The sequence below is a fragment of the Ambystoma mexicanum genome, chromosome 2q (genome assembly GCF_040938575.1).
Source record: "Ambystoma mexicanum isolate Mex_15411 chromosome 2q, UKY_AmexF1_1, whole genome shotgun sequence".
NCBI classification, from domain to species: domain Eukaryota; kingdom Metazoa; phylum Chordata; class Amphibia; order Caudata; family Ambystomatidae; genus Ambystoma; species Ambystoma mexicanum.
In genome coordinates, this window is record NC_090924.1 from 536,289,262 (window position 1) to 536,317,191 (window position 27,930).

Below are 27,930 nucleotides of genomic sequence, written 5' to 3' on the forward strand. Positions count from 1 at the left end.
CACTTGTGATAAAAGTAAACATGTTTAAAATGATTATTCCCTTGACCAATCAGCTGCTTTGATAATTCCCCCCCTCGCCCCCACCCAGGCCACACCCAGGAGAATGTCCTAAACACCATAGCACCTTTAACTGAAGAAACCAAAGGAGTAATTAACTCCCTCTTTCTGCATAACTTACTATCTATCTGGCCAAAGGGGGGCAAGGGACCCTGCAATAGTGTACCCATAGGAATAGCAGCTGAGAGGTATTATGAAGCTAAGAGCCTCTGTACCTCAAGTCAAAACCTTTTCGACACTTAATAACTCATACATTAAAACATTCTAGAAAACCTAAGGAAGAGATGGCAAAAATCAAACATTTACACCTCCTGGCTATAAAGTAAGTGACCCCTTGGGGAGAGAACATTTTATTGTCCATATCTAATGCTCTGATACCAGACAAAACATCTTAAACAGGAACAAAACCCATAAGGATAACTTGGAAAACAGTTATAGCACAGACAAAACTTCATTAGAAAGGACAAAGAAACAGACTAATCCAATACGATATAAACATCCCCTAGAAGAAAAAACACCTAGCTTAGGTGGGACCCTAATGCCAATGGACTTGAAGGCCCTGCGCACCAAGGACTGCCTATCCACTGACCTCACCCTTAACAACGACATGTTTAGTTGAGATAGTAGCAGCTAAATTAATTCATCAACATGTAATGTTGCCCTTTTTAAACAACTTCCCCAGAAGTTACCTATCTCTACTGTAAGGGGGAACTGAACCTAAAAATTGAGCCACGCACCAACTAACCCAGCGGTTCCAAGCTAAAGGTTCCCCTCACTTAACTAGGCTGCCCTGAAGTCCTTGATAACACAGATAGAGTCTTTGGAATGCCCTCGGAAGCACCAGGAAGAGATGAGAGTCCCTGAAGGACCAGCTTGTAAGAGAAACCTGCCAGGAAGGAGCGAGGCCACAGGAGAAGAGGGACGAGACGAGTAATACCCAGCATCAATTCAAGAAGGACTGTGAACCACCCCCGGGAAGGTCAAAACTAGCCTTGTCGCCTACCTACGCACCTGAACCAAGACTCTTGCTATCATGGGAAGGAGAAAAACATACGGAAAAAAGGGACTCGAACAATCCTGGAGGAAAGAATCGGAAGGCAGTGCACTGGGATCCGAACTCTAACTGTAGAGCCGGGAAACTTATCATAGGGAGGATAGCGCAGTGGCAACGTGCTCGCCTTGGAAGCAAGATGACAGGAAGCAACACAGGATCGATCCCCACGACCGCGCTTAGAACCCTCTGGGTATTTAAGCGCGTTATAAATATGCAACTAAGACAACAACAAAAACAAAAACATTTCTGTAACAGGGCCTTCGATGGCCCCGGGCTGTGTGAGTGCTTTAAAAATGCAAATAAATAAATCCCGAGGCAAAGAGAACCATTAATCGGAACTCAACGATACATGATCTTGGCAGAGAGCCCTGTCTAACCTCCAATTGCTTCTGTTCTGGAGATGTCTGGAAAAAACAAACAGACCATAACCGAGATTCTGGCTCCAGGAAGATACTCTGCTTTGAACACAAAGTCCCGATCCAGACAGCAAACCAATCTCCCATGTTAGATTAAAGGCTTCATACTACACTACTCAGTGCAGTCTCTTGCCAGGCCACAACACTATGGAATGGCCTGCCTGTGGATAGACAACACACAATTTACTGATCTCTCACAAACACTGCACCACACCTAGCATTAGAATGCGGCCACCTCCGTGCAAACCGCACTTGCTGCACACATACCGAATGCACCCTAGCACTATATGCTACTCTCCTCACTCCACTTGTGGTGTCGCCATTGTTTATTTGCTCAGAGGATGAGTCCTCTGTTTGTTGCCACTAATCAGTGGGCTGCGACCCACGTGTAGGAAGGGGCGGGGCTACCACCAGAAAGGCAGTTCGAGGCTGATGGCCATTAAGTAAAGAGGTGTTGCACCCCAGCTCCTGTGTCTGTGTATCCTTGTGTGCATGAGGGTGACTGACTGGCAGCGTGAGGAGGTCCACTTGCGAGATGCTACACTGGTGACGAAGCGGACACGTGTCTTCCACTGTGCCCACCAGCTCAGGTCCAAAGCGCTCGTGGTGAGCAGTGAGGCACCACTGGAGCCGCAAGACATCTTCCGGTCGAGGACTCCCGGAGACAGCGGGTTGAACGGAGAAGGCTCCCCGCCGTCGAAACGAGTCCCATTGGAAACTCCGCTAAGGCTCCAACGCGCACATCCCACGCGGGCGGAGCAGCTGCAGTGTCTCCCCGCGTATCATCCATCCGGGCGGGGGGGGAAGTGAAAAACTTTCCCGTCAACGGCAACGACACCGGTAGGTGAATCCAATCACCTGCAGGTGGAGCAGCGGCTCCCTGTTCACATCTCCGGGCGGATAAGGAGCACTGACCGCCCGCCAACGGCTATGGCTGAAAACAACTCAGAGAAGAGCGGCAGGGACACAGCTTCCCGATTTTCTCCACAAAGACAAGAAGGGTAATATCACAAACCCCAACGCGCGCAAACGAAATTGGGACCCCCGCGCCACAAGGCTCCAGGCTGCGCCACCAAAGCTAGGCCCCTCAGGCCCAACAACACGCGGGACAGTAGGCCTCGTGAGCCACACAGCTAGAACAGCCCCAGAAGGTCAGTCCATGAGTGGATCGGAAGGGGAGTCACTGACAATCAGAGCGACTCCAGCCAGACCAGAGCCCAGAAAAATGACAGACAGCCTTTTAGCCCAACTGCCAGCAAATTTTGACCTCACTGACACCAGCACCCTCGGATCAAGATGGAAAAGGTGGTTGAGGGATTTCGAAGTATGCCTAAAAGCGGCCGGACCACTAGAGGAGGAGCAAAAACTAAACCTCCTAAAACATGCCGTAGGATCTAACGTGCGAGACATTCTTGACGAAATACCTGAAAACACCATAGACACCTACGCCAAACTAAAGACAACGCTCACGGAATACTTCACGCCCCACACAAATGTGGACTACGAACGGCATGTATTCCACACCACCAAGCAGAACAGAGGAGAAACCATAGACGCATTTGTCATGAGATTAAGATAAAAAATGAAGCAGTGTGATTTCAACTATTACTCCAACGAGGAGGCCCTCAGGTCGCAGATCATAGTGGGGTGCGAAAGCGCTGACTTTCGCAAACGACTACTACAACAGCCGAGAAACTTAGAGGAAATCTTGCGGCTGGCACGATCAGATGCTGCCCTCGCAGTGCAAGTAGAGGGCCTGGAGGAAATAAAAATCATGCACGGTAAGCACGAAAGTCTCAACAAGTTAGAAGGAACAGCGAGAACCAACAGTGATCCTTTCTGCTACCGGTGTGGACATGAGTACCCCCATGAAGGAACGTGCCCCGCCATGGGCCAAACATGCTCTGCATGTGGTGGTGACAACCACTACAAGGCTGTGTGTTTGATATTCCGCAGCAAGATGAGAGGGGCAGGAAGAAGCGGGAAACCCACAACAGAACTGGAGCAAAACCCGCCCATGCAGCACCACCGGGCAGCACACCAACCCCACGAACAAGGACGTCACAGACACTACGACGAACAACCGGAAAGAAGGCAAGAGAAAAAGGGCTGGAGGGAGAGCAAAACCACCCCATCCAAGACAAGGCGAAGACCCAGGAGATACGTACGGTGCCTCATAGAACAGTCACAATCGGACAGCGTGTCAAGTGCGTCATCAGAAGAGAGTTATCAGGCAGCTATAGAGATGGGACTCATTCACATACTATACCGCCTCATGGTGCATAAATATTTAGACACGACGGCAAGCATTGACCAAGTTTTCCCATAATTATTCAAAGGCCTTGGAAAACTGAAGAACAGACAGATCGAATACCACATCAATGCCAGCGTCCCACCAGTGGCACAACACTACAGGGGTATCCCCATTAACATTCAAAAGCAAGTCGAGAATGAACTGACCAAATTGCTCGAGGCAGACATCATTGAGCCAGCAGAAGGCCCCACAGAATGGGTCTCCCCCATAGTACCGGTGCCCAAAAGAGACTCCCCCCGACATCCGGATATGTGTAGACATGAGGAGACCAAACGAAGCCATCCTGAGAGAACGACATCAAGCTCCTCGAATAACAGACATGGTGCATCTATTAAATGGAGCGACAGTATTCTCCAAATTGTACCTAAACAAAGCCTATCACCAGTTGGAACTCTGCAAGAGCTCCCGCTACATAACAACCTTTGCCACCCACCTAGGTTTATTCCGTTATAAACGGCTCAGCTTTGGGGTATCCTCCGCGGTGGAAATCTTCCAAGCAGAAATCCACAATGTTATCAAACACGTGCCCAACTGTTTGAACTATAGCGACAACATCTTAGTCTTTGGCCAGACTCAAGAGCAACACGATGACACACTAATGAGAGTCAGCATGGCCCGTGAAGAAGCCCGGCTCAATTTAAACAAGGAGAAGTGTGAGTTTCGCAAAAGGACACTCCGATTCTTTGGACACATATTTTCAGAAAATGGCATGACGCCAGATCCGGAGAAACTTAACGTACTCCGAGAAGCTGAGCCACCCACCACCACCTCAGACCTCAGATCCTATTGCACGAGATACATACGAGACTTTGCGTCCATCAGCGAACCTCTCAGAGCCGTCACCAAGCTAAACACTGAGTTTGTCTGGTCACCCAAATGCCAATAGGCATTCCAAATCATTAAGGACCGCATCTCCGAGGCCCGAAACATGGCATACTTTGACCCAAAGAAAACCGCGGAACTCATCGTCGACACCAGTCCCGTCGGCCTAGGTACCATTCTCACGCAACTGGACGACAGAGAAGGGAGTGGGAAGCACATAGTATCCTACGCCAGTCAAAGCCTTTCCAAAACTGAGCAAGCCTACTCTCAGGCAGAGAAGGAAGGACTAGCGGTCGTCTGGGCCTGCGAGCATTTTCACCTCTTCCTGTATGGAAAGCCTTTCGTAGTAGTAACAGATCACCAGGCACTCATATTCATCTATGGCAACCCCCAAGCGAAAATGCCACCAAGAATAGCCAGGTGGGCACTTCGATTACAGGACTACCAGTTTACCATCACACACAGGCCGGGGAAAGAACAAAACCCTGTGGATTTTCTCTCCTGTCATCCAAGAGAAAAGTGCGGACCAGAACCGTCCATAGTTGATCAATACATAAGATATGTCATCCACAGCAGCACACCACAAGGGCTTGACATGGAGCAGATAACGCGTGAATCTAATACTGACCAAGGAATACAAATCATACTAAGATGCCTAGAAACAGGGCGATGGAAGCACGCAAAGCAGATCCGTGAAACAATGAATGGTGACACGAGACAAGACGTCACATGCCTTCTAGCCGTAAGAGAAGAACTTGCGAAGTCGGAGGAAGGACTACTACTCAAAGGAACCAAGCTCGTAATCCTGTGAAGCTTGAGACAGAAAGTGCTAGAACTAGCACACGAAGGACAAAGGGGCATTGTATCCACTAAAAGGATGCTAAGACAAAGACTATGGTTCCCCCAACTAGACACATCAGTGGAAGAACTACTGCAGAACTGTCCCACGTGTGCACTCGTGAAGCCACACACATCATCTGAACCCCTGAGCATGACAGCGCTGCCCGAAGGAACATGGGAGGAAATAGCCATCAAGCACTTTGGGCCCATGGAAGGGGGTGAATACATACTGGTAGCTGTGGACGAATATTCAAGATACCTCGACCTGCAGATAGTCCCGTCCACCTCCGCACATCACACCATCCCAGCCCTAGATCGGATGTTTGCAACATACGGAATACCCAAGGTAGTCAAGTCCGACAACGGACCTCCATTCACTGGACAAGATTTCCAAAGATTCGCCGAATATATGGGTTTTCGCTACAGAAAGGTGACACCCTTATGGCCACAGGCAAACGGATCATGAGTAACATCAAACGCATGACACAAATTGCGCGCCTCACCGTAGAACCTGTCAGAAACTATTATACCAACTCATGCGAGACTACAGAAACACCCCACACAGCACCACTGGGAAGTCACCATCCGAGGTGATGTTTGGGCGAACTATCAGAACGCGGCTACCACATGTGGCAGCTGAGGAAGATCAATATGAGAACGACACTGAAATGAGAGAGAAAGATACGCTCACGAAAGAGAACATGAAGAGAGCTGCCGATGCCACTCGCAGGGCCAAGGGAAGTGACCTGGCACCAGGGGACCTGGTAGTGGTCCGACAACCTCAACAGCGCAAAAACGTAGCTCCATTCAATGAAGAACCACTCATCAACATCAAGAAAAAGGGATCACTCATCACTGCAGAAGGAGACTGCAGGGTCATAACAAGAAACTCATCTCACTTCAGAAGGATGCCTGATATCCCAGCCTCAGGCAACACAAATATAAATGACACGTTATCGCAATGGGATGCTCCCTATGAAGGAGACAGCGAAGCCTCCGGGGGCGACACAGCACCAAAAACACAGACAGATTCATCGGCGAGAGTGGATGGTCGACCACAGAGAACAAGAAAGAAACCACATCGCCTCATTGAAGAAATGAAGTGAGAGCACGACTAAATGTTTAGTAACGGAAGGGTGTGGTGTCGCCATTGTTTATTTGTTCAGAGGATGTGTCCTCTGTTTGTTGCCATTTTTCAGAGGGCTGCGACCCACGTGTAGGAAGGGGCGGGGCTACTGCCAGAAAGGCAGTTTGAGGCTGACGGCCATTAAGTAAAGAGGTGTTGCACCCCAGCTCCTGTGTCGGTGTATCCTTGTGTGCATGAGGGTGACTCACTGACAGCGTGAGGAGGTCCACTTGCAAGATACTACACCACTGACCTGGACTATGATCCCCAAAGGCGTTAAACACACAGCGCTTTGAGATCATACCAATGATACATCAGGCACTATACAAATACACGATAACATAACATATAATTATTATTTTGGTAAAATCTATTAAATTGGCAGGCAATGTTGAGAGATAAAGAACAACAGTATTGTGTTTTACATTGTTAAAGGTTTTGTTTAAACGCCAAAACAGAAATAAAACAAACTACAAACAAAAGAGAAAGGGAGGAACTAGAGGTGAGGGGGACAACGCAGGTCACACTTCTGTACACCTAGGGGTCACTTATAAATACGTTGCCCTCTATGTGCTAATCTGGAACGTCAAAACGCAAAGTCTTTCTTTTATGTCTATACTATTGAATTTGCTAATACACAGTCCTTCTTCTATATCTCTGGCATTGCCTATTTTCGGATGTAAAATCTGGGGCCGTCCGGTTTACAGGCTGTAGAGTTAGTCGGGTGCTGTCAATGCGGTTAAATAATGCAACTCCGTGACCTCATTTAACGGTACTGGGTGGTTGCTGCAGTTTTTTCTTAATGTAGCCCTGGCAGCCGGTTGAGTTCTGCGCACGTAATAAAAGCACGCTTAAATAGAGCAGGAGTCTGAAACTTCTTTGTCGCTTGTTTGCCGGCGTTTTAGGCGTGCATGTAATACAGGTACTACCAGTGCAGCACACTCAGAAAACAGGAAATAGTTACATTGGCGAAGCTGCAGTGCACGCTGGGAGTTTCCTGTCGCACTCGCCATATTTTCTTTCTGTCAGGGACGGTTTGAAGGAGAGAAGTGGTGCTGCAGGATGAAGTTCATAACCAGTCTCCGCAGTCTTTCTGTAAGAATTTAATTTTTTTTTGCCTCATTTCGTGTCCGGCTCCACTAAGCATTCCATAGTAATTTCCAAAAAGTACTTAATAGCATTTTCCTGTTGACTGTGTCATTTTACACCACTTCATTCTCTGTGTACTGTGGGGTCCGTGCCGCAGATCATAGCATGGGTCATGGCAGTACGGAGCATGGGTCATGGCAGTACGGGGTATCGGGTAATGACACTCCGATTGTTTTTTCTGGAGCTGCCATGCCCCCCCCCCTGTCTGAAGGTCACTCTGCGGCAACCCTGCACAGCCAACACCGATCTCACCCTGAGCTGAGTGCACCCCCATTGGATCAATCGTGGCAGCAACGCGCCACGGGGCACACATTGACAGAATACGGTTAAACCCGTGGCATACCATGCAACCTGTTGTGTCTAAACGGTTGGCGGGGTCAAATGATTTGGCGTATGAGCCCATTTAAGTTAATGGGGGCAGACGGGGCATTTTTTGGGGAGGGGGATAAAGGTATGCTTGGAGGACTATATCCCTTGGAAGTCAGAGGACAGCATTTAGTTTGTCTGGTTGAAAATAGTTCACAGCGGGTGAGTTGCCAGGTATGTTCTTGTATTAGTAAACCCAATGTTATGGATGTGACCGTTTTGGGCGGTGTAGTGGGGGAAATGGAGGCATTTTTTAAAGTATGGTTTCAGTTCAGTGAAGCATTTGGCTTTTTGGTAGATTGCGCCGCCTTAACCCAACACCCCTTTTGATAGCCTGCTGTTAGAGCAGCCTACTGGAGAGGGAAAAAGTCTAGTAGGGCTTTTTTATGTAGGGCCCCTGGGTCTCACTTTCCCAACGTAAGATTAAAGGTGGCAACACTACCCAGGATTCGAAATTGAGGGGAGCTTGGAGCAATTTAGCGCCTGCTTCTAGCATAGTAGAGCCTGGTTAGGTTGAAACCAACAGCTACCAGGTGCTACTTTTTGCTCCTACGGCCAACTGGTGCCTTCCGAACTAACTTTGACTATTTGAGATTATTAATAAAGAAGCATTGTAACACATCTAATATACATTTGAACACAATGGTTAATATAAAATGGACAAAAAGGTAAAGGGGCATCTCTAGTAGCTCCTTGTTCCCCTGCGGGTAGCTCCTGCCTACAGGGTGATGCCGGACACCCAGGTGCTGGTTTTAGCTCCTGCTCATCGAATCTCAATTTTGAACCTTGCTGTCAATCTCCTTAATCTAATTTGTCCCATCAGACAGCACCACTACAGCCCAGCGGATACGTGAACTTCTGATTTACAGAAAGAAGCATTAGCTTTTCAGCGTTTAAATAATACCTAGTAAATACTTACCATGTTATAGTTATGTAAGGGTGAAAGGCAGAGCCTGGCCTACCAGAATACGAACCATACATACATACATTTTGCACAAACATCTCTGGAGATCTAACACCTTTTTATATGTTTATCCAGCCCCATAGGAGGAAGCAACGTAACTGGCAAAAATGCATGTTTGTTCTTCTGCAGCGCATCCACAAACTACATGCACAATAACTACTGAATTCGAACCTTCTGAAGCCCACCAAACTTCAAACAAAATGCATTTTGTAGGTGTTTGGGTAGTACGGTTGGCACTTCGACTAGAAGCACCATACATACAAGCAGACAGTGGAAGCATTCCCATTTCCGGGTGCTTTAGGAGTTGGTGTTGCTAATGCCATGTGGGTAAAGATAGGATGGCTGTTGGAGGGCTAGGGTAAGGAGAGGGGGCACATTTATTTATTTTATTTTGACATTTGTAAAGAACGCCTAACTCTGAGGCATCTATCTGGGCTCTCGTTTTTTTTAATAAATACATTGTGGAAATGTGTCACATAAAAGTTGCAATACAGTTTGGGAGTACATCACATATAAATTCAAACATGCGTAGGAAGCAGTTCAATTCCGCAAAAAAACATATAGATAAATGGTGATGGGAAGCATGGATATGTAAAGTGGCAAGAGAGGATTAGATTAATCTAGACGATCTTGTGAGAATAGCCAGGTTTTCTTTTTTTTTTTTTTTTTTTTTTTTTTTTGCGGAAGGACCCAAAGGAAGATTATAATACAATAAGTATCATTTTGCATTTATATATCACTACGTACCCTCAGGCATGTGAGTGCTGCTTATTCCCACAGTGTGTGATGCTCATTTATCGACCTCGGAAGGATGAAAGGCTGAGTTGGGCCCTGCCCGGATTCGAACCTGCATTGGCAGGCTCTAGAGGAAGTCATAGCGATCGCTGTATTCGCTGTGCTATCTGACGATTCAGATCTTAATGTAGATGGTAGTGTGTTCCAGTGTTTTTCCACTATCGCTGGGAAGCTACTGCCCTATGCTTTCTGTAGTTTATATTTAGGAATGGTGAGTAAATGCGCGTAGGTCTGTTGATTGGTTTTTTCCTTTTGCGAATTTGTTGGATAAGTGCTTGGGGGCTGAGTTACCGATGCATTTGTTTGTCGAGGAAAGGGTTTTCTACAGGATTCGATCTTGGACCACCAGCCAGTGGGCTTTCCTTCTTGCCATAGTAATGTGATTCTTTTTTGGGATGTTCAGCGCTTCTCTTAGAGCGTTATTTTGAATCGCCTGAAGTTTTCTTATGTTGCGTCTATTAGTACCAATTTAGAGGGTGTTACAGTAGTCTAATCTGGATAAGATGAGAGCTCTAGTCAAAGTGATGCACCTGACTGAGGTTTGGTTAGCAATTTCCCTTGAGGAGTTGGTTCTTAGCAATAAATGAAAACATGTAGTGATGTGCTAGCTGATATTTAGCTGAAATCATGGATTTCTGCACTGCTGCTTTAAGTGGGCCTAATGAAAATACAGCCACAGTGCCCTAGTTTTACATGAAGGATCTGTCGCTGCTGTGCTAAATCGTTCTAATGGAAGTACAAGCATGCACAGTGGTCATAATATAAATGGCCAGTGTGATGCTCACTGAGCGTATAGGGATTGTCTGGCCAGTTGTGCTAATTCTTCTTTGCTACTGTACATATTGAAATCTAGCCGTACTTTCTATTTGGGCATGATGGACTCGGGACTTTGTGGTGCATAGTGGAGCCTGGCACTCTTATGTTAACTAGGCATATTCTTGAGACTAGTGCCCATAACTGGGCTTTTCGTAACACCTGGAATGATGTTGGTGTGTGCGGTTTCTTTCAGTGTTCCTACATTCCGTGACTGTACATGGCATGACAGGGTTAAACATTGCTGGGAGCTATTTAGTTCCTGCTTCTAGCCTAGCAGAGCCTGGTTAGCTTGAAACCTAGAAACCATTATAAATAACCTATCATATCACCAGGAACAACTTATGGATCCGTGGACAACTGGTGCCTTATGAACATGTATATGTGATATTAAGTGTCAAAGAAGAAGTAGAACACACCAAATAGCCATTTAAACACATTGTATTATACAGAATGAGTGAAAAGTTAAAGTAGCATATCCTGGTAGCTTTTGGTGATGCCAGACACCCAGGAGCTGGATTTAGCTCCTGCTAATAAAATCTTTGAACCCTGCTATATGATAGGAATACCTGCCATTTGATGAGAGAATGTCGTGGCAACACACGATCAAAGATGGTAGACCCTTTTGCACATAATTGCAATTGCTGGACAATTGTTTGAGTAGCTGGGTATGTGATTATATTGCCTGGTACTTATTTATAGAAAGCATTGGCTTTGGCAATGTTTATTTGTAATTTGATAGTTGTCATAAATTCCTAATTTGAAGCCTAAGATTATGGTAAGCATGCTGCAAAGAGCGTATAACATCTCTACATTAGCAACTGTTCAATTTGACACTGGGCCTGTTTTGAAGGCAGATAGAAGATCTTCACGGTTGTGGGAAAGAATGGAACATAGGGGTCTCGGTCATTGCTGTTTGTTGAGGCTGGAGTGTGCCACTGATGTTTGCTTAAACCTTTTCTGCATTTCACCTAGCAGGGGCCAGGCCTGTGAAGTCATGGTCACTGAGACTGCCCATGATGACGAGGATCTGTGCATGAGTATTGCTTGTCAGGACGTGTCCTTTTTTGGGATTAGCCAAGAAATTGTAATGTGTTGTGATCATGTAGTTAATTAACTTCATTACTGTGTATGTTGCTTATTACTCAGGACACAATTGTGACTTCTCTATAATGCTCAGTTTTATTTTTTTGCCTGATTTCTTCTGGACCGGGCTCCATGTAAGTGCTGTACCTGCTAATGTTACTGGCTGTGACCTGCCAGTACCCTGACAAACTGATTACTGCTCTGCAGGAGTGCAGGGATGATGAACTAAGCTGCCTACTAAGCCCCTCAGTACTACTAAGCCAGCAATGATCACTAGCATGATTGATATCATGCATGTGCCACCACTGTGAGCCCAGCTCAGCTGTCAAAGGGTTGTGTGTATTCTGGTCAGACAGTCTGGTGCTGCCATTAGCAAAGCAAGAGACTGAATGGCTGTGCCTCATTTGATCCTTTCTGAGGTTGGGTAACACCTCTCTACACAGAGACAACCCCATAGGAGGGCTTTTCCTGGGAAACCAGAATCAAGTGCACATCCTATACAAAAGGACTAGCCTCACACCAGGGTGCTGAATACCAAAGGACCTTTGATACCATGGACCAGGTAAGGGGGCAGAGTTTGTGTAGACAGATGAGTTCAGCACAGCTGCAACTTTGTAACTTGGTGGAAGGCACATGCTTATTCCACACATCCTGCACTCACATATAACACAAACACTATTGCACAGTACCTCTGCCATAGGAATGAAGCTTCCTTTTAACGACAATTCGAACTGTAGCTTCTCACATAATTTCTCTATATCCTTAAACACAATCCACCCCTGTTTTAGTACATGCTATTCAGTCATGGGTGACTAGCAGGGTCTTGGCCACCCTCACTAAACTTTAATGGCTGAAATGCACACACACATAATAGCATCTCCCAAATTTGGACTCCGGTCCCTCCAAGGGCGTTCAAACAGCTCATTGGGACCATAATTCTGGTGAAAGGCACTAAACAAATGACAAGAATAAATGGTTTGATGAAGGTTCCACTATCTTGTTTATCTCTATACATCTCTTTCCTTCCTGCCCACTTCCTTCAGCACAAACCAGTTTGGGCATGATGTGAGAAGGCAAAGACCACTTGTCTCCAAGAACATGATTTACACCGCTTTAAGCAGGCTTACCTTAATCCAATCACCTGTAGACATTTGCCCATAAAAGGTGTCTCTCACTCCTTCTCTGAAGCATCTTTGGCCTTCAACCCTTTCAAGATGATTTAAATGGACCTTTCTGCGAGAGCAGACCTTTCCACTTGTAAGAAGAAGGCAGGTGATCAAAGTCAGAGGCAAACTGTGCCCTAGCCATTCCCAGGGCACATTTAGGGTGACGTGCTGCTGGAGCAAGACCTGCGTCTGTCAGCTACACCGGTACCCAAGACTTTGCTGGAGGTGAAGGACCCCTCTGGGTGTTTGCCAGCCTCCCCATACAATGACCGATCTTGTCCACAACTCTTGGTTTGGGGCTTACTGCAACCTGAGAGCCAGATCAGCCAGGATCCCACTCATTTTCATCGTGAAACTGCTTTGAGGTGTTACAAGTCCGTTCGACGCATTCGCACCCGGGAAGTGCCATTGCCAATCAGGTGGCTAGAACAGTGGGCGAGATTCTACATTCTCTGCCTGCTGTTCCAGCCAACCTAGGCCCTTCCCCGGGTGGCCTTGTCTTCCTAATGTGGGGTGGCCACAGGGAGCCTCTCCCTCCCCACTTACCTGCAGAACCAGAGCTTTATGCTCCGATATGGTGCACCTCACAATCCGGCCGCCATAGAAATGGAAAAGGCACACACTCAGTCCCATTTCCCTATGGAGGCGGACGCCTTGTTTTTTTTTTTTTCCTTCAGAGATTTGCGTCGCTTACGGCAGCCAATCTCTGGAGGATAAAAAAGAAAGTCATTAACACCGGGGTTGTAAATGGCTTTCACACCCCGGTAAAGGGAGTTGCGGGGGCGGCAGATATGGCCGCTTTGCTCAGGCCTACCATGGCTTGGGCTGGCGAGCTGCTACCGGCCATGTACGCCCCGCCCACCCCCGCCCTGCTGGTGCATGAAAGCCATATTCAGACCACCGGTGCTGCGTCTGGCACTTTTGATCTTCTAACAGCTTGCAAGGTACCAAGAAGCCTGGTTCAACAGTATTGAATTGCAAAGAAGAGCAAAAAAGTATTATTGACTTTTAACTGTCCACCTGGTCGATCTTTGGGTCCTAGAGACTGATTGGGTCATTTCTAATCCCTTATTCGCACCAGAACATATCCTTTTATGAACATTGTGATTATTGATTGCCTTTTACCCCTGTGTCATTACCCAGAGTGCTGCATCTTTCCATCTCTTGCATATTCTGTGTGCTTTACACAGGGGTGGTTTTTGTAGTGTATTCTATTTAGTTATTTTTGCATACAGTATGTATATTTATATAGAACCCTGATTTGCCATTCCTTTATTGTGGACTGCTGTGTTTTGCTGTTTGGGTTGCTATTGTTTCACATCCCTCTTGAGAGTATAGACTGCCCTCTTCCCAAGTTAGTACAAACGGCGAAGGAGGCATATTTCTTACCCATCTCTGTTTCACCTTTTTGATTGGGATGGATGTCTCTTGTAGAAGTAATGGGCCTGAATAGGCAGTTTAGTTACTACTCGTCCTTGTACTGCTGCGGGGTAGAAGTAATTTCGTCACACTGGGGGAAAGTGTGTCCCTCCTTACTGGAGAATCAAAGGAGGCAGTATAATTGCTATTGGTACACTAGGCAGCTTGTAGACATTCAGCCTAGATCTCAATAAACACCAGTCCTGTCATGGTTAAGCCCTGCTCGTAGAGTTCACACTGGCGAGATATCATATTGATGTGACTCTTTAATTGTGTGCTCTTTAGCAGCCACAAAGCTACAACTAGGTATGCCTTATAATTGGAGTTTTGCCTGCCAACAGACTGACTAAAGCAGACAATTATTAGACTTGTCAGAGGTGCAGTCACTTAAAATGCTACCTCTGCCTGTAGTGACTTTGTCTCAGATATCAGCGATCCACAGGTGACCTTCGAACCTGCTATGTGCCACTGCAGGACTGGCACTGTCATGTCAGTAGCCTAGTTAAAGCAATGCATTGATGTGCATTTTAATTTTGGCATGGAGCATTTTGAAAAGTGGCTCCGATTAGCTGACCCCCCCCCTTATAGAAGCAGAACTACATGCACCATTTTATGATTACAAATAAAAAGGCTAGAACTTTCATATCCTTGCAGATGGTATGCCTTTGCAACTCTCAACAAAGAAAATTACTGTGTTTCAGATACATTTATGCCAGTTGCATTGCTCAAGTGATATGTTCACCCCAGTGGCATGTGTAGGACGTCTCAAAAAGGGGACTCGTCTGTAGTGCTGCCTGATGTGTTGTAAAATCCCTAGACAGACACGTTATGGCTTTCTGGTGTCCAAACTCGTCGAAATTAACACCTCTTACCTCAGTCTCTCCTGAATCTCTTTAGATCATCATTATGTTAATGAATTTGTATCGCACCAAAGGCATCCAGGCGCCCTTAACAGAAAAGAGTAAGCCAGCAAGGTTCTCAGTATTACTCAATGTGGCCATCAACAATTTCCTGAACACCAGGTGGTTTTCTTCCTTATGCAGCTATTCCGTTAAGGCATTCCAAGCCCGTGCTGCTAGGGCATGGAAAGCATAGCTGTTTCCAGAGGCTCTTTTTATGCGATCAACTTCTGGACAACAGGCCTTGGCGGATCAAAGGTTTCTTTTAGGGCGATAGACTTTGAACCTACCCTTAAGGTATGTCAGGGCATTTCCAAAGACACATCTATGACAGATGGTCAACAACTTCAACTGGATCCTTGCTGAAATGGCCAGCCAGTGCAGATCCCTCCATACCGCAGAAGTAGGTTCAGCATAGCACATCTGAGATATAACGCACACTGCAGCATTCTGTACCTTTAGCAATTTCTGAACGTCTACTTTGTTTGCCCCACCTAGAAGAGCATTACAATAGTCCACCCGCGGAAGTATCGCAGCTCTGACCAGTTTTACACGGTTTTCCTTTAAGACCAAAGGTGCTACTTGTCGTAGCACTTTAAGATGGTAATTAGTGTTTTTCACTATTGTCTCAACATGGGCACCACTTTCTAGGCTGGTCTTCACCTTAGGCATGACTGTAATCTGACTACCGTCAATCATAAAGCTTGCAAAGACCTGACTCAACCTGTCGCTGGCATGCCGAGATCCATAGATCAGTCTTTGTTGCATTTAGGCATAGCCAGTTAGTGGTAATCCAACCCTTGATGGTCTGATAGGCGAAATCCAGCTTTCTCTGATCATTTTCGTGGTTCCCACTGATATCGAGAGCCAGCTGAAAATTGTCTGCGTAGTTGCAGAAGAGACCTAGATTCTCCAAATCCATATATAGAGGGATAATAGATATATTAAAAAGTACGGGGGGGGGAGACGTGCCCCCCGAGGGACACCACAAGTAGTGATTTCAATTTCAGAGGCGTTTTCACCCCAGTGAACTCTTGTGCAATGTCCCTCAAGAAAGGACTTTAGCCATTTAATCGCCTCTACTGAAAGACCTCCTACAGTGGCCTTCCGATCTAGCAAAATCTTGTGATCGAGCAAATCGAAAGCAGCCGATAAATCCAACAATACCAGCAGCCCCGATTTACTCAAATCTAGCTTAGATAGCATATGGGTCTGTAGATCCAGTAATGCGCCCTCAGTACTGTGAAAGCTATGGAAACCAGATTGCTTTTTATGTAGAATGAGTCTGTAGTTGTACCGTTGCAACTTTATCAATCGGTTTCAGGAAAAAAAGGGTATTAGTAATAGTTCTAAGATGAGCAGGGTCATTGGGCTCTAAACCCGCCTTCTTTAACAGTGGGGTAACCGCTACGTCTTTTATTGTCTGCGGGATGACGCCTGTTTGAAAGGAGGCGTTGACCTGCAGATAAACGGAGCAAGAATTTCCTTGTGTTCCAATATTATGTTGGAAGGAAGGAGTTCTCCCGGGCAACTAGTGGGGTCTATAGTTCTAGAATATTGTGAATTTCTACCGTAGTCATCTTGGAAAACCTAAAGCCCATAGGGTATTTCCCCTGGCCATGGGCTCTATGCTCTGGGGATCCACCTTCACATTAACACTACCCACCTCCCTTATTTTTCTTATTACTGCTTCAAGTCATGACTGTTGGATATAGATCCTGCCTAGTTAGCTCTTCCCTGATGTTTTTTTTGCACTTGCTGCAGTTTGTCGGAGAAGGCTTTTCGACCTCTTATACAGTCAATCTTTTGTGGGTTTGATAATGGGGTTTTTGACTTTAGGTTTTTCCCGAGATCTAAGAGGTTGGAAGAGTTCTTTAGTTTGGTTTCCGGCCTGATTTATTTGGCCATTATAGAAGCTGCGTTTTGCTTCTATAATTATGGCCCTATACTCCTCCTCCTTGAGTTTCCATGCTGCCTGATTTTTCTGGGTTTTATTCTTTCAACCTGGCATGTTCGATATGTCTTTTTCTAGCTTTAAGCTTCACCAAAGCCGGGGAGAACCATTTCTGATTAGGTATATCTCTGACTGTTCTGGTTTTAAGTTATCTAACATACTTTTATCTCCTTGTTATAAGTACTGCTGAGTCTCTGTGTCATCAGAATCCTCAGTTTTATTCAGTAGCACATCCAGACACTCAGAAAGAATTTCGCAAGGTTCATGCACTTTTTGTAAAAAAGATGGGAGCTGCAATTGGCATAGGATAGAACAATGGCCAGCACGTTCGCGCCGGGTGTCCAGGTAAAGTGAGCTCTTTGAACTACAACTCCTTCTGGGAGATGTAATTTCAGAGCAAAAGTGTGTGCAGAGTTAGTCGAGTTCTGATTCAAATCGCACTGATGACAATTTAAAACAACTTTAGTTTGCCAATAATCACCAATACTAAAACACCAATACTAAATGAGTGGCCTAAAATATGTAAAAACACAGAAAGCAACGTAGCAGCAAATTTACACTGATAGCTTGTGGCAGGAATAAACCTCTCATTTAGGAGTAGAACCCGATCTCCTAGGTTCTCTGATTTGTGTGTCACTGAAGCCTGTATGAGAGACTCGGGCCACCTGTAGAACCCTAAAACTCTCCGGTTTGGTCAGATCGGGAGGCTTGAAGGTAATCTAACTGGAAAGATTTCTCTCCCATTTTCAGTGCCATTAAATTCCGGCGTTTGCAGTGTACCTAATAGTTTTTGCTGTCCAGCTAACTATGGTGAATATTTTGGGAACAAGTTATGTGAACTGACCGGGGTCAAAATTGCGATACATGGCGCAGGAGCTGGAAGTAGCCTGTGTGTCAGTTCAGTCTCCTGAATGGAGAGCCTGAAGGATGGCATAATGTTTCCCTACACTTTGGCATACTGCGAAAATGCCCATACCTTGAACCCCTCTTTCAGTTTTAAACTGTCTTGTTCCATATGGCTGACCGTTGGTGTTCAATCCACTCTCTTGCCATGTTGTATTACGTGCTTTCAATTGCTTCCTCTTCTTTTATTTTACTTTTTTCTGTCCATTCTTCCATCTTGCTGCTACCTCTCATTTAATCTTTACAGCTATGTAACTGTGCCACTACATATGTTACTGCATTAATTCTCTACTGTCAAAACATGTTCTCTCTGCTGCCACTGTGATGCATCCTTGCTCACTTTCTTTCTGCTTCTGCGCAGAATGAGGTACTAATCTATATATATAAAAGTGAACATTTGTTTGTGGTGTGATTTGTGGCAAAGCTTTGTTCCTTTACAATTCCACACTGTTTTACCAGTCTGCACCACGTTTTGCATAGTTACCCGTTGGGAATCTCTGGACATTACTAGCTACATGGCATTTGGACACCCCCACTCTTTCCCCCAGAGTTCAGCACCTTCACACATGAGACGGTTGCCTGAAATCGGCAAAACATAAATGTGGTCGTAGAAGAACTGGTTCCGATACGAGGAGCAAAACATGAGGTCCAGGCCCTAGGATCAGATTCAGGATATGCTTCTGGGCACAGTTACTGAGTACAACTCAATCGATGTGGTGGTTGACGACAAAGCCGTAAACTATCCAACAGAATTCCTCAACTCACTCAGGGGTGGGGGGGGGGGCGCCTTCCTCTCTTAACCCCCACCCCTTACCGGAATGCCACCACATCACCTTCGACTGAAAGTTGGGTCACCCATCGTGCTGCTTCGCAATCTAGACCCGCCTGTTTACAGCTGTGTAATGGCACAAGGCTATGTGTTAAATTGCGGCCCAACGTAATTGAAGCAACAGTGTATCCTGGTAAGGGAAACAAAAAATATTGTTTAGAAACCAGCCTTACAATGAACATGTACTTTAGTAATATTGAACTTTAGGTCCATAGTTGTTGGCATGATGTCACCTATCATGCTGCTCAGAAATCTCCATGTTGTTCTCACGTAGTTATACGTTGCAGAATTAGTTTTTAAGAACAACAATAAATTGTGGTATTTAGTCTTTGAGAAAACATTTTAAAAATGTGAAATAGTTGGAAAAATGTAGTTTTTTTTTTTTCATTTTGTTTTTCACCTTTCTTAAGGAGCCTTTTTTTTTCAAAAAAGCGCAACTACCTTAAGGTATTTCTAACAAATAATACCTATGAGAAAATAAAATCCCAGGCAACGCTGGGCTTATCGGCTAGTATATACTATGTAACAACATTAACTTCCAGGTGAGATAAAACAATAACTGCAAGTACATAGCACAACAATAATGAACAACCCCTACCTGTGGTTGGTTCTCGCTGAGTTACACTAAATCAAATGCTGCCTAGTTAATAATCTTATAACACTGTTCTTATTACAAAATATCTTTTAATAGTACAAACCAAATTCTTGAAAAAAGATTATTCATATAAAATGTACATGTTAAAAATCATTCAATTGCGTAACTTGGTCACCTATTTAATGGTAGTTAGTGCATCCACTAATAAATGCACGAATACAAATGTCCAAATGTCGCCGCATAGGGAAACGAAGACCAAGAAATCAAGAAAAACTACTAGAACCAATGAAACCACCAACCAGTCACTCAAAGTCACATGAAATAAATTACCAATTCCACAAAAGCAAATAAATACTAACATTATCAAATATATGTACCTTGACTTTTTTATTAGTCATGTGCAGTCCAAATGTTGGTATGGAACTTTCTTCCAAGGATTCCTCTTTTTATTTTATGTTGGCAGAATTCCCTTCCATCAAACTTGTTCATGATCAATGTTTGGAAAAACATCAGTCGCCTGGCGGGGTTAAATGAATCTTCCCGCTCCTCGTGTATCCTTGAATTCTTACACTCCTCCAGATCAGTGAGCTTGGGCGCTACCAAGGATTTCCGTTTCACGGCAGGTTCCCAAATGAGCCTGCTTCTGTGTAAACCATGCCACGATTATGGCAGCGGGCGCTTGTAAACTGAGCCTTTCACATCCGTATTTTGATTTTTAACACGCACATTTCATATGAATCGTCTTTTTTTCAAGAAATAGGTTTGTACTATTAAATATTTTGTAATAAGATTACTGTGTAATTGTGTCAAACTTTATGATATACATGTTGGACTTGGACAAGATAATAACTAGGCAGTGTTTGGTTTGGTGTAACTCGGCGAGTACAAACAACCATAGGTAGGGTTTGTTATTGTTGTTTACAGTGCCTGTAGTACCCCTTGCCTGTCTAATTGGGCCTCTCTTTGCACAAGTATACAGTAAATATACGCAGCGCACCAGATAAGATTTTGGCGTGAGAGTATTTTACTCCCAGTTTTTAGAATTGGAGAGTAATCCAATTTCAAGATTAAAAATTAGTTTCTTCCTTGGCAAGAGAGTAAAAGTGTCTGACAACTATCCCTTATATATGGATAGTGACAAATAACTTGTCGATCCGCACTACCCAGCTTCATCTTCATTATAGTTGGACACCAAAATTCTGGTAACTACTACAGATGCCAGCTAGTTATATCATAAATCAAGTCCCTCATTCTACCAGCATCACTTCTCTGCCCCTTGGGCCTACTATTGCTGCCTGGCAATACCTGCTTGACAGACGCTCCATGTTTTTACTCCATCTCTCTTTCCCTTTGCTACGGTTTCCTCGGTCTCTCATTTTCTGATGTTCTACCTCTCACTCTTGCTATGCCACGTTTTGAGGTTGCTCCGTCACTCTTCCTCCTCTGCATTCTTCTATTGCTGTTTCCCTCCTACATTGTTCTGTAACAGCGATCTACCTCCTCTTCCTCTCTCATGTCATTACTCTGACTATATCTGTTTTTTCATTTTCTCTGTTGTGGTGCTACTCCTTTTGATTGTTATTGGCCTGCCCTTCTCTAATCTGGATTTTTTTTATTTCCAGATCTCCCCATCTGCTGTTATCTGTTTTCTCTTATTTTACTGTCTGTCTGTTTTTGCTCTGTTTCTATCCCTCACTATTCTTGTGTGTGTGTGTGTGTGTCCTATTATTTACTTGTGTTTCCTTTCTCGCGTCCTTTGGTGCTCTTATGTAGCTCATTGGTCTCTCTCTTCCTGTTGCTCGAATTCCTGTTTTGGATTGTCTAATACGTTTGTTGTCATTGTTCTCGTGGCCTCTCCCCACCCCTTACCTTGTTCCCCTGTATTGCTTAGGTTCAGAGTTGCTCTTTCTCGCCTTTTTGTCTTTTGACATAGCACTAATCAATATTTTCCATTTACAAATCCAGATCAGCTTTACCATTGGGTGCTCCGTGCAAACATTCTTTTGGCCATTAGGCTGGGAATTGTAGAGTTGGAGGGTTGTCTCACCAGATAAAGCACTTGCTTGAATGCAGATGTATCAATTTTTCTTTTTTTTTTCAAAACTGTTTTTATTGGTTTTATACATACAGCTTCCAAAATAACATCAGATATTAAGGCTTCTTTAGAGCTTCAATTTAACAGGCTGAAAGAAAATGATAATAACAAAACCAAACATTGTCTCTAACTCTGGGAGGGGACCAAAGGAAGTAATGGGGGGGGGGGGTAGGGAGAGAGGGGAGACACAGGGGGACATCTGTTTACACATTGAGCCATGTTCGGAGCCAGTCCTGTTTTATTGCCCTCTATTTGGAGAGGCCTTTTCTTTGGCCTGAGTTCGCCCGACGACGCGAAGTCTGAAAGGTTTATGTAATCCGTTGACCCCAGGTTTGGCCCAGGGGTTCCTACTTCTGTGTTGCCTCCTTCGGATCGCTTTTAGTCTAATTTCTGCATCCATCGGAGGGTTGGGGGTTGTCTTGCCACCCCTGGGAATGCAGATGTTTTACCAGCACTGTATGCGATTACAAATGTAAGAGCCCAGATGAGAGGTGTCCCCTGAGCCATTACATGTATAGCAGCCCTCATGGGATGTGCTTGTTCTGAGCCATTACAGGTATAGCAGCCCTGATTGAATGTGTTTGTTCTAAACCATTACAAGTATAGCAGCCCTGATCTGATGTGTGTTCCGAGCCAATACAGGTATAGCAGTCCTGATGAGAGGGGATATATGTGATCACTGTGCCGTTTTAACTGCAACCACCCGAAATGCTGTTTTTAAAAAATAAAAATCCAACACCCTTTTCAATATAAATATATGCACACACACATACAGGGGAAGAACCCTCTGCTACACCCTAAATTCATTATATACTATACCCATCCCCCCCACATATATATATGGGGTCAAAATAAAACATTGTCAGTGTGGTCGCCGTAAAAAAGGCGCAGTAATTGCATGATCCCGATGAGAGGTGTGTGCTCTGAATCACTGAACATTTAGTAAAAGCTAAATCGGCTCTGTTAAAATTGAATGTTACCTGCATCTTAAACGCCTACCTCTGATGCAGACGCATTACCTCACCTATCAACAGGATTTGAACTAACCGGTTGTTGTTGTTTGTTTATTTGGTATAGCGCAAAACCAAACCCGAAGGGGTAGTTGGGCGCAGACAATACAAGGATACTTGAGAACTTGGTTACAGGAAAAATACAGTTATACAGTTCACATTAGTAACAAAGGTGCATGTACAAGAAAATGCAAAACTACAGTTCAAGCTAGTTAACCAGAAATCAATTCATCTAGTTGCAGTCATTTAGGGTCTCTGGAGCAGGTGGCAGTGGGACGGTCGAGCTAAGTGTCATTGGAACGTATCCAGGTGAGGACTTTCCGCCTGAAGCTAGGGTAAGGTTGGTCCATTCTGAGATCCATAGGGAGTTTGTTCCAGGTTTGCGCAGCTATGACCGGAAAACTGGAGCCGCCAGCTGTACTCTTTTTGTATCTAGGCACCACTAAGGTGTAGGCATTAGCCATTCTAGTGGGACGGTTTGAAGTTCTCTTGTTGACTCTGTTTACCAGGTAAGGGGGAGCTATATTGTTAAGACATTTGGAGGTGAGGGAAAGTGTTTTGAGGGCAATCCTGTCTTTGATATTAAGCCAGTGGATATTTTTCCTAGAGGTGGAGATATGAGCTCTGTTAGAAATATTTAAAGCTACTCTAATAGCGTTATTTTGGAGAGTTTGGAGTTTATCAAGGATATACTTGTTAGATCCTGCATATAGAGCATTACAGTAATCCAGCTTGGATATGAGTGCATTAGCTAGTGTAATGTAGCTAGTCTCAGTTAGAAATGGTTTACATGCTCGGATCAATTTGCAAGTATATGCAGTGGAAGATGCTAGTGAGTTAGTTTGTTTCTTGAAAGTGAGCGCTGAGTCGAGATAGACCCCGAGGGTTTTGACTGCAGGCATCACTTTGATGACATTATTGTCGATGTTGAATGAGGCATAGTTTGGGTCAAGTTTTTTGATGGCCAGATCTGAGCCGAGGATCAGTAGCTCAGTCTTGTCGTCATTCAGGCAGAGGCCGTGAGATGCCATCCATGCCTGGATGAGGAGATATATCTTATTTACTAAGGCCGTGTCTTCCAAGAAGTTGCCCGAAAGGGGGATAAGGATCTGAGTGTCATCTGCATAATTAGTGTAGATGATACCCAGTCTGTCCAACTTGTCAAACAAAGGCTTAGTAAAGATGTTATACATCGTCGGAGATGCACATGATCCTTGAGGGACACCGCATGAAACTTGTGTGGGATCAGCGGCTGCTAGGGGGGAGAAGACTCTCATTGTCCGGTTTGCAAGGAAGGATTGTACCCAGGTTATGGCATCACTTGAAAAATGAGCGGCGGAACTGAGGTGATTGCATAAGACTGCGTTATCTACCAAGTCGAAGGCCGCAGATAGGTCAAGGAGGAGTAGCATAGCTGGTTTGCCATTGTCCTTCAACTCGTCAATTTGGGTTTTAAGGTCAATCAGGGCTGTTTCAGTACCATGAAGGGGACGGAAGCCAGATTGCCGTGAGCCTAGTAGGTTGTTAGTTTCTAAGTAGTCCTGAATTTGCAGGTACGCTACTCTGTCAATAATTTTAAGCAGAAATGGGTCTGTAATTTGTCGGTATTGCGGGATCAAGTGTTTGTTTTTTTAGCAAGGGAAGCACCCAAGATTGTTTTAGGTTAATGGGCACTAGGTTAGACTTAAAGGATGCATTGATGAGTTTAGAGATGAAGGGGGCTAGGTCTCTAGCTGCATCTTTTATAATTTGGGCAGGGTAATTGTCTCCTTTGCAGTTGGAAGATTTTAGAGATAGTATGATTTTTTTCTGTCTCTATTATAGATATTTGTCCGAAGCTAAATGGGTGAGGGGTGTTAGGCTGGTTTGGAGGGAGCTGTGGCTGAGGTGTAGGCTCCGTTGGCAGGAGCAGGGAAGCTTTTTTATTGGCAATTTTGGTTTGGAGCAAGCTAATTTTGCCCGCCAGGGCATTTTGTATATTAGTGCACCAGAGCTTATTTTTAGGAATGTTATCAGTCGGGGTTATGGGTGATTCCATTTCACGGAGGATGGAGAATAGCTCCTTGGTATCTGATTTGGCCTTAGATATTCTATCATTAAAGGTATTTCTTTTAGTGCTTATGATTTCCTTTTTATACTGTTTGGCGAGAGTGGCTAATTTAATGTTGTTCTCCTCAGTGGGTGAGTGTTGCCAAATTGACTGCAGCTTTCTTTTTTGAATTCTGAGGTCTTTCAAGTGTGGTGTGAACCACTTGTTTAGGTGACAAAGTTGTTTGCTTTTGCGTATTTTGGTAGGGGCAATCAAGTCAAGTGCCTTGATCATTGTGCTGTTATAGGCTTCCACAAGCGAAGTGGGGTCTGTGATGTTATCTAGATTGTCGAGAGTGGGGAGGAGGTGGGGTAAGAGTTGTTCTGCTGTGATGTCTTTTTTGCTTCTGGTGGGGAGTGGCGGGGCCATAAGTATAGGTTTGGGCCGGATAAGGTCAAGTGAGGCATTGAATACAATTAAATAATGGTCAGTCCAGGATTGTGGCATTATGTTGGTAATGCTAATGTTGCAATTCCGATCAGCAACCCAGTCTAGGGTCCTGCCTTTGGCATGAGTAGGGGAGGAGACTTTTTGTGTTAGGGCGTAGTCATTCAGAAGTGAGGCAACAGATAGGGCGCGTTTGTCATTGGTCATTAAAGCCCAAGTTAAAGTCTCCCAGTAATAGAATTTGAGCGTGGTTTTTAGTATTTTTAGTTAGGATACTAGTTGGGTCGTCTTCAAAGGTTCCTAGTGGTCCAGGTGGCCTGTAGATGACATACATGGTGAGGGTACAGTTACAAGAAAGGTGGAGTTTAGCAGTAAGGAGTTCACATGATGGAAATAGCAGGGTAGTAGCTAGTCTAATAGGTAAGGTAGATTTATGGATGATAGCTAGGCCACCTCCTTTGGTGTTGGGTCTATCGACTCATAGTAGTTGGTAGCCGTCGGGTATTGCTAGCATGATGGCAGGGCCAGCCGCCTCATGGAGCCATGTTTCGGTTATGACTAGTAGGTCTAAATTCTCATTGGTTAAAGTGTCCGAGATCTCTGTAGCGTGGGCTACCATGGATCTAGCATTGATGGGTGACCCAGTTAGTGATAGGGTGCTAGTTGGTTTAGTCGAGGGAAGTTGTTTATTTTTAGTAGGGGTGACTCTTTGTGATGGTGACTGCTTAGTTGTTATGGGGGTAGGGTGGAGAGTGGCAGATTTGAAGTATTGCGAGCGTTTGTTAGCTGGATCGATGTAGCCTCTATAGTTGTGGTGGGATGATGGTTCATGGAGACGGGACAATCTTGCCCTCAGTCTCATGTTTCTGTCCTTAGGAGGGTATGAGGCAGCGGATACAAGTGCCATGATGGTGAGGAGGCTCAGTACAAGGTGTAATGTTTGGTATTGGGTAATTTTCATTATGGTCGTGGGCAGGGAGGAGTTAATGATAGGCAAGTCCAAATTCAGGCTATAGGTGTAGACTGGTGCTGCGTGCAAAGGCGTGTAACTATATAAGTTATAGCAGTTTGGTAGCAGGGGAGTCTAAGCAATCTAGTAAGAGACCGTATATTGGTAGTTGGCAATCTAGGCAAGTACAAATAGGCTAGGACCTAGGTAGCTAGGCAAACTGGCCAGTACAAGTGGTGGCAAACTAGGCAAGTACAGATGAGCTGACTAGGGCAGTGTATCACCTAAATGCGAGAGTCACAGCGCAGCCAAAAACACATTGGGATACATAAAGTAACTAGGGCAGTGTTTCACCTGTTGATGACCATAAGGCACAGCACAAGTCAGAAGGCACAAATCAAGTGTGCTCTATTGGCGACCATAAGGCACAACACAAATCAGGTGTGGTCTATTGGCGACCATAGGTGTGATAATGCTACTGGGCAGTAGGCGCTAAATGGCGCAGTAAGGCAAGAAATCCAGTTATAATAAAACATGCAAAGACATCAGCCACAAGACACAGTTGGCAGTGGGAGTAGATGAGAAAGGAGGGGGTGACTGTAATTAGCAGGGGTGGTGCAATATAAGAATGGCATGAGTACAGGTCGGATCAATGAAACAATATGTCATGGCGTAGTTTGTATCTAGAGTCAGGTAAATATGAGGCACTTCGGAAGGAGTGGTAATACAGATGCAAAATTACAGTACAGGGTAGCAGATTTAACAACACGGTAAGATAGGGACCCGATTGCGAGGAATTGGTGGCAATGGGTTTGCGTAGTATGCATGTCACAGGCCACCAGGCATAAATGTTACCTTATCGGGTGCAAGTCAAAAAGTGTTCCGGCAGACGGCTGGTGACAGGCTGAGGACAGGGATCAGCCTTGTTTCCTGTGCCTTGCTGAGGTGGGCCGGCTTACGCCAGCCGGCGCCTGATAGGCCGTGATGTAGGCACCGGTAACCAATCCGAAGCCAGGCAGTAGAGCTTAGGCTTGGTTGGGTGGAGGTGCTAGGCAGGCGAATCCAGGTCGGCCATCTTTGAAGGTGCACTCCTCGTGGTGCTCAATGGTGGATTCGGCATGCAGGCGGCAAATTACGATTTAGAATGCAATTTTGAAATCGGAATGGATGCGGATGTGCTAGCAACACGCACTTCAGTAATCGGGAGTGCTCTAATTATTTTCAGAGCGACTGTTGGAAATTCGGTGCAGAATTGCAGTCTGCTTACCGATTATGTGCTGGATAGGGCTCTTTCCTCCTGGGCAGAGCACTGCTCCTGCAGTGCCCAGATGGAGCTCCTGCTACACCGCGGGTCATGGATCAGTGTTACACAATGATCTCTGCAGCAGGGTTATTGACCAACTGAGCTACCTTTCCCAACAGGCTGTTGACCTGGAAAGGCACATAGGGTTAGGGCACTTGCAGTTCAATGTGAGGCTTGTCAAAATGTCTCCGCCTATTTGGACTATCATGCATGAGTCAGTAGATTCATAATGAGGCTTTGAAATGTGCTAGATTTTGTTACGCTCACCTGGTATCCACAGGGACGCCACCCAGCCGGGTTACTCGCTGGTATACTTCTCAATGGTGCCCAGACGTGGTCTGCAGGGAAGGTTCTGCCTGAAAATACAGGAGGACTGTGTTCAAGACTGGCCGACCGGGGTAAGTATCCTCCCTCCACCCCCGTCTGATTTCAGCCCCTCTGAGGCCCTACCTTGTGGTAGAGTTAGGTGTGCTCTCCGTCTTGCCTTCTTTGCAGGGGCATGTTGTATTTCGTGGGCGTGTGCGGTCCAG

General features: G+C 45.2%; 1 protein-coding gene across 1 annotated transcript in view; it reads left to right on the forward strand.

Annotated features, from left to right (window-relative positions):
• The first annotated feature begins 7,291 nt into the window (after positions 1-7,291).
• Positions 7,292-27,930, forward strand: part of UQCRC2 (ubiquinol-cytochrome c reductase core protein 2) — a 666,108-nt gene continuing 645,469 nt past the window's right edge. The window contains exon 1 of the mRNA XM_069647677.1: positions 7,292-7,724. Within this exon, the coding sequence (XP_069503778.1) occupies positions 7,692-7,724 (33 nt within the window). The 5' untranslated portion in view covers positions 7,292-7,691. The remainder of the gene's footprint in view (positions 7,725-27,930) is intronic.